The sequence below is a fragment of the Triticum urartu genome, chromosome 5 (genome assembly GCF_003073215.2).
Source record: "Triticum urartu cultivar G1812 chromosome 5, Tu2.1, whole genome shotgun sequence".
In the NCBI taxonomy this organism is placed as follows: Eukaryota; Viridiplantae; Streptophyta; class Magnoliopsida; order Poales; family Poaceae; genus Triticum; species Triticum urartu.
Genome location: NC_053026.1, coordinates 638791407 through 638797851, shown reverse-complemented (window position 1 = coordinate 638797851; position 6445 = coordinate 638791407). Strand labels below are relative to the sequence as shown.

General features: G+C 50.4%; 1 protein-coding gene across 2 annotated transcripts; it reads left to right on the top strand.

Moving 5' to 3' along the window:
• The first annotated feature begins 405 nt into the window (after positions 1-405).
• On the top strand, positions 406-4547 carry LOC125511476. Of its 2 annotated transcripts, none has more exons than XM_048676864.1 (4): positions 406-865; positions 3328-3539; positions 3652-3919; positions 4006-4547. In XM_048676864.1, the coding sequence occupies exons 1-4, from the start codon at positions 548-550 to the stop codon at positions 4297-4299; spliced, it is 1092 nt and encodes a 363-aa protein (XP_048532821.1). In that variant the 5' UTR covers positions 406-547; the 3' UTR covers positions 4300-4547. The 2 variants fall into 2 exon arrangements, with proteins under 2 accessions (XP_048532821.1, XP_048532822.1); XM_048676865.1 differs by lacking the exon at positions 406-865 and adding an exon at positions 961-2583.
• The last annotated feature ends 1898 nt before the right edge of the window (positions 4548-6445 follow it).

The following is a 6445-nucleotide window of genomic DNA, read 5'->3' as shown; positions in this document are numbered from 1 at the left end:
TTCGACGCTGGGCCCGCCGCCGCCGCGCAAGGGTCTCTGGCGGCGCCCCTGGGTAGACGACGCGAGGGTCGGGATGTGCCTTGTCATGTGTTTGTGCGAGGGTCGGGATGTGCGTTATCGTGTGTTTGTCCAAAACAGTGAAACACTACCACCACTCCATCCACTGGAGCGCACGAATAGAATGCCACGACCGCACGAGCGGCTACCTAGCTTAGCTAGCTAGTGGAGTCTTCCCCGCATAGTATTCCACTCGAGAATTTCATCGACGCCGGAGTCCAATCCGCGTTCGTGCGATGCGTCCACGCCACGGTAGTCGGTAGGTGAAGAAAGCTGCCTCCCTCCCGGCCACTCACCCACCAACTCTCCCTCCGGTCAGCCACGCCTCCGTGCTTATAAGTAGCGCCACGCCCGTGCCGAGTTAGGCAGCGACCGAGAACCACCACCGCCACCTCGCCTCGCCTCGCCCACAAGCAATCCCACCATCACCGGCTCCATTTTTCAACTTCGCCGCCCGCCCACGCAACAAGAAGAAACCAAGGCAGCCAGCATGTGGGTGACGTCGATGCCGCAGGTGTGGGACGAGGAGGCGAGGAGCCGCAAGGGCGACGACATGATGTCGCCGGCGCCCGCGGCCGCCATGCTGGGGTCGCTGGCCGGCTGGCTGTCCCGCGCCGCCGACCCGCCCGCGCCCAAGCTCTGCGGCTCGCCGGGCGGGCCCCCGGTGACCGCGCCCCGGGTCTCCCTGCGCGACGGGCGGCACCTGGCCTACTGCGAGAGCGGCGTTCCCAAGGAGCAGGCCCGCTTCAGGGTCGTCTTCTCCCACGGCTTCACCGGTTCCCGCGAGGACAGCGTCCGCGCCACCCAGGTACCGTTCACCTTCTGTGCCTCTAGCTAGCTAGCTCCGGCTAGCCGTCCGGCGTCGCATGTCTAGTTTAATCTCTCTCCGGCGCCGGCCGATTACTTACTATAATAATGCATTAGTCTCCGTTTGATCGGGTCAGGAACCCAATCCAACTGTGCTGTCATTCACAGCTAGCTACTACTAGCATCCAACTGATTAAAGTACGGTTATCTGTGGCCGAACTGTACGAATGATTGGCAGCTCACTTGGCCGCGATGATAGATATGATTTAGCGCGTACGCTAGCTAATGCTTAGCTGACGGGAAACCGGCCGTGTCCGCGGTGATGGAGACGGTCGCCGTCGGTGCATAAAGCTGAAGAATCAAATGAAGCTGGACGCACGTTGGGTTGGGTGGGAGATCGAATCGAATCAATTCTCTTGTTGGCTCGTTCGTTGGGTGAGCCAGCGCGGTCGCCGATGGCAACGGGCGGGCACGTATGCGCCCAACTCCCCGGGAAAAAGTCGTTGATGTTTGGTGGGACTTTGTTCCTTAGGCAGGTCGAAGTCATTTCTCAATTTGAAAGCGAGGCCAGAAGAAAGAAAGAAAGGGCTTAGCCACCTTAAGCATCCCGTCATCTGCAGCACAGTGATGAACCGATGATAAACATTTTGGTTCAACAAACACAAGAAAAGGACGTGCTCGGTGGCCGACTAATACGTGTTCCAAACTGCCACTGGCCAGAGGCAGGGCACGTCCCTGTTGAGCCAGATAGGTGCAGCGTGTTCCTCTTTGCGTCCCAGCACAGCACAGCACAGTACATCTTCTAGTCTAGTACAGTAGTAGGAGTATATCACTGTCCGTATCCGCACACGTTGCCGTCTGCATGAACGGGCAGAGAGGCAAGCTGTTGAGCCTTAGCTTTCCGAGCTGAGCAGAGCCCCACGTAACCTTCTTCCGTGTCTTTGGCCGGACTGTTCAAAGATGGAGAAGTAGCAGTTCTATTCTGGACGGAGTCTCAAGGATTCGAACCGGCCGGTCTGACTCAACCTGTTCGGTGCGGTGTGGTAGGAGCACAGATTTGTCTGTCGGCGTGTGGTTGGAGGAGGAGCAGCCGGCGACGACCAGGGAAAATAAAGATGCCAGCTTTGCTCCCCACCTCCCCCAGCTTCATCTCCTAGACACGACGGTGACCTGTGAAATCCCGTGGAACGCGTGGAGGAGCAACAATTAATGGCGGCCGCTTCACCGCGACCGAGGGTGGATCTCATCTCCCCTCACACGTGACCGTTTTTGAGTTCAGGAGAGCCGATACTACGTCATACTCCTCCCTCCCTCCCTCCCTCCTAGTAGTGCCCAATTAGGAGGGGAGGCGGCCGGCAGCAGGGAGGTCCACTCCACCCCATCCACCGCGCCAGCCCGGCAATGGAGCTGCTGTGCAAGGCGCCGGTGCTGAGCTGCGGCGCCAGGAGGGTCCGGGGGGGCGGAACGGGATCGCCCATGGGCCCGCTGGCGGGCGCGCTGGGGAGGTGGATCTACGGGGCAGTGAAGCCGCCGCCGCCGCCGCCGCGGATCTGCGGGACGCCCGGCGGGCCCCCGGTGACGGCGCCCAGGGTCCGGCTCAGCGACGGCCGCCACCTCGCCTACGCCGAGTCCGGGGCGCGCAAGGAGGACGCGCGCTACAAGGTCGTCTTCTCCCACGGCTTCACCGGCTCCCGCCACGACACCATCCGCCCCTCGCTGGTCAGTACACGTCGGTCCGCGCTTCCCCTGCGCTCCGCTAAGCTACCCTGTAGAGCGACTTCAGCTTTAGCCGCCGCGACAATGGCGAGCATCAGAGCACGTGTAGGCTTCCAAACCGGGAGATTTTGTTTCCAGCGGATTGGATTGCCGAATTGGGGATCGTCCGCTGGAGAAGATCATACTAGCTTTTTTTTTGGATGTTCTTAGAAATTGTCATGTTGCTATTCAAGGATGCATAAATTTTGCAATCTGGCTGGTCAGAGGATTCAGAGCAAACATTTAGGCTTCACAAACTGCATTGCAATGCTGGAATTTCGTAGTTGATTAGTAGCACTTGAGTAGTACTTTTCTGCAGAACTCAATCCTACTATTTCAATGGCATTATTTAAATTCGGATTAGTTGGTGCCCATCTGTTGGTTCCTCTGTTTTTTCAGCTTGACAAATACTCCTACTACCAATGCCATTGTTCTCTACTTGACCATGACCATGTCATATATAGGCTGAACGTTTCCTCTGAAGACCTTTTCTTTCTGACGAAACAACACGTGTCCTTATTAGTTGCCGACAAGAATGAAGATTTCCTCATGTTATGCAAGTGCTGACTAATTCTTTGTATGGAAAGTTCCAACTAGATAATGAGCATATTTACACTCTGATGCTTACTTTCCAGATGTCATATGCTGCTCATTCACTTCGCATTTTGTCTCGGATGCTAACGTGTGAACCTAAATGTTGGTTTTCAGGAAGTGGCTGAAGAGCTAGGCGTGTACATGGTGGGTTTCGACCGTGCCGGATATGGCGAGAGTGACCCGAACCCTAACCGATCTGTGAAAAGCGCAGCGCTCGACGTCGAGGAGCTTGCTGACGCACTAGGATTAGGCCCTAAATTCTACGTGATCGGCATCTCCCTTGGCTGCCATGCTGTCTGGGGCGCCCTCAAGTACATCCCTGAAAGGTAAACAGCGCAGTGCCAGTCATGCCAGAGAACTCTGCTCAAGACCAAGCAGCTAATAACTTGTTTGTGGCAACATCAGTGTTTGATAAACGGTGATCACTCTGTGATGCAGGATTGCTGGAGCTGCAATGATGGCTCCGGTGGTGAACTACTGGTGGCCGGGCTTCCCTGCGGATCTCGCCGCGGAGGTGTACAACAAGCAGGAGGTGGGCGACCAGTGGGCGCTGCGTGTGTCACATTACGCCCCTGGCATCCTCCACTGGTGGATGGATCAGAGCTGGCTGCCCACCTCCACCGTCGTGGCCGGCACCACGCCGCTCCCCAATAAGCGCGACGCCGAGATCCGCGCCAAGCTCAAGGCCGATGGCACGTTCCAGCAGGTCTACCTCAGCTCCACCATTGTCATCACTACTGAACAGCAGTGCTTATGATCTTACCACCTAACAAGATTTCTTTGATCTTGCAGAAGATGGAACTGGCAACACAGCAGGGCATCCACGAGTCGTACTACCGCGACATGATGGTGATGTTCGGCAAGTGGGAGTTCGACCCGATGAGCCTGCCGAAGCCGCCTTGCCCCGTGCACATCTGGCAGGGCGACGAGGATGGCCTGGTGCCCGTGGTGCTGCAGAGGCACATCGCCAGCCGGCTCAGCTGGGTGAACTACCATGAGCTCCCCGCGACCGGGCATTTCCTGTCGCCGGTCCCCGGGCTAGGTGACACCGTTCTCCAGACCCTTTTCGGCAATGCTAAGCAATGATCAGCAGCAACAGCAGCTCTGAACATACTACGTTGCTGAAGTATAGCGTTCTTCGGGTGCATTGTTTTATTCTAAGGTGGTCAGGTTATCGCTGATTAGCGACGATGTTATAGGTGAAATGGTGGTGTAACATCAAGTGTTTTTTGTGGTGGAAATCGCGCGGCCAGGATGTGCGCGCAAAATATGTAATTGAACCTTGGAAACGAGAAAGTAGTGGAACTACTATACCATGATGATCTTACCTTTTACTCCGTTACTTATTTCTTGGATATATCTTGCCTTCCTGTTTCTGGTCTACCAAGTGTCCACAGGTTATCCTCCCTGGATCAAGAGGAGGCGCGAATTGAGGGACACAAAGAGTTGATTACTCATATTACCAACTTTTTATAAAAACTTTGGACATCCTGATATCACTTCTATATCTTTATATCTAGAGGATCCCAGAACTATACCTTCTGAAGCTGTAGAGAAATTAACTGCAGAGTTTTTCATGGAAGAAATAAGATGTGTTGTCGTTAGTATGGCACATAATAAATCTTCTGGACCCAATGGTTCTACTGTTGAATTCTATCAACATTTTTGGGAACTGGTCAAATTTGATCTTAAAGCTCTTTTTGATGATTTCCAGAGGTGATTTGGATATATCTAGGGTTAGTTATGTGATTATCATCCTAATTCCTAAAACTAAGGACGCTAATCAAAAAAAATAAAATTAGGCCTACCAGCCTGTTAAATGTGAATTAATTTTTTCACTAAAGTTCTTATGAATAGGCTAAATGGGGTTATTGGAGAGATAATTTCTCCCATGCAAACTGTCTTTGTCAAGGGGAGATATATTATGGATGGAGTGCAAATTTTACATGAAGCTGTGAACAATATTCATGTGAAGAAACAAAGCGCTCTGATTTTTCAAGGTTGACTTTAAAAAAGCCTATGACAAAATCAAATGGGTCATTGTCATGCAAATGCTTAAAATTAAAGGTTTCCTTGGTAAATGGATTTACAGGGTCATGCACACTATTAGAAGTTGGGATGTTGGCATCAAAATCAATAATAAATGTAGGTTATTTTTTCCCTACTCATAAAGGTCCGAGGCAGGGGGATTCTTTGTCCCCTCTGATGTTTGATCTGGTTGCTGATGCTTTGGCCATGTTATTAGACATGGACAAAAAAAGTGGGTTGGTGAAAGTGTTGATGATGGGACTAATGTGTTGCAATATGCGGATAATACCATCATCCTTTTATAGATGATTTTGAGAGTGCTCATAATCTAAAATTCATTCTATGTGTTGTTTAAACTGTGTTTATAACATCCTCTCCCTCGGCCATTTACCTTTTTTTAATTGACTTAACTTGATTCTTCTACTTATTCTTTTATTCTTCTATTTTGAATCCAAAGAAAGAGTATACAATTCATTAAATAGTTTTTAAATTCTTCAATTAAGCAATAAAAAATGGAGATTTTTTTAAAGAATACAATCCTTGTTGAATTAGAGAATATTTTGCTTCGAAATCTTTTCATTTAATTAGCCAACCCCACCTTCTTTCTATGCTCTGAGTTTTTAGGCCTGGTTTAGCTTGGGTACCCCTTTAAATTGAATGTATGTTTTAATAGATGAAATCTATGCTGAACTATTCACTTGTCCTAGGGGCTCCATGCAATGAGATATCTAGGGCTACCAGTGGATGACAAAAGAATCAGAAATAAGCATTGAAAATACCCCGAAGATAAAATTGAAAACAGGTGTACTAGCTGGTCATTTAAATATTATTCTTGATGCAAAAAAATTGAACATCTAAATATTTGCCATGTTAAAAAGTCCTATATTAAGAAAGAAAAGGGGAAAAACTTATACCAAGGTAAGAACAAAAAATATTAGGCCTCGAGCTATGGCCCTGCGTGTTGAGGCCCAGCTCCGGCCCTCCGGCTCTGTAGAAGGATTGTTGACATAATTTTTGCTAAGGTGGATCTGATGGTATATCCTATTGGACAAGCATTGCGTCAAATTGTCATGGTTTCGCTCAGAGCTCACATAGCAATTCATTTTAGTTAGCAGGGGGCGGTTTTGCGACCTTCTAGAAGTTTTGTTCGGTTTTTGCTAGATTGGGAACCTTCTTGTGTAGGTTTTTCCTTTTTTTTGTCTGT

What these genes read in the sequence shown, in the direction of transcription:
- LOC125511476 (XM_048676864.1), top strand. Translation starts at nt 548, where the DNA reads ATGTGGGTGACGTCGATGCCGCAGGTGTGGGACGAGGAGGCGAGGAGC. An exon ending in ACAGCGTCCGCGCCACCCAG is followed by an intron (nt 866 to 3,327) that starts GTACCGTTCACC and finishes GTTGGTTTTCAG; the next exon opens with GAAGTGGCTGAAGAGCTAGG. An exon ending in CTCAAGTACATCCCTGAAAG is followed by an intron (nt 3,540 to 3,651) that starts GTAAACAGCGCA and finishes TCTGTGATGCAG; the next exon opens with GATTGCTGGAGCTGCAATGA.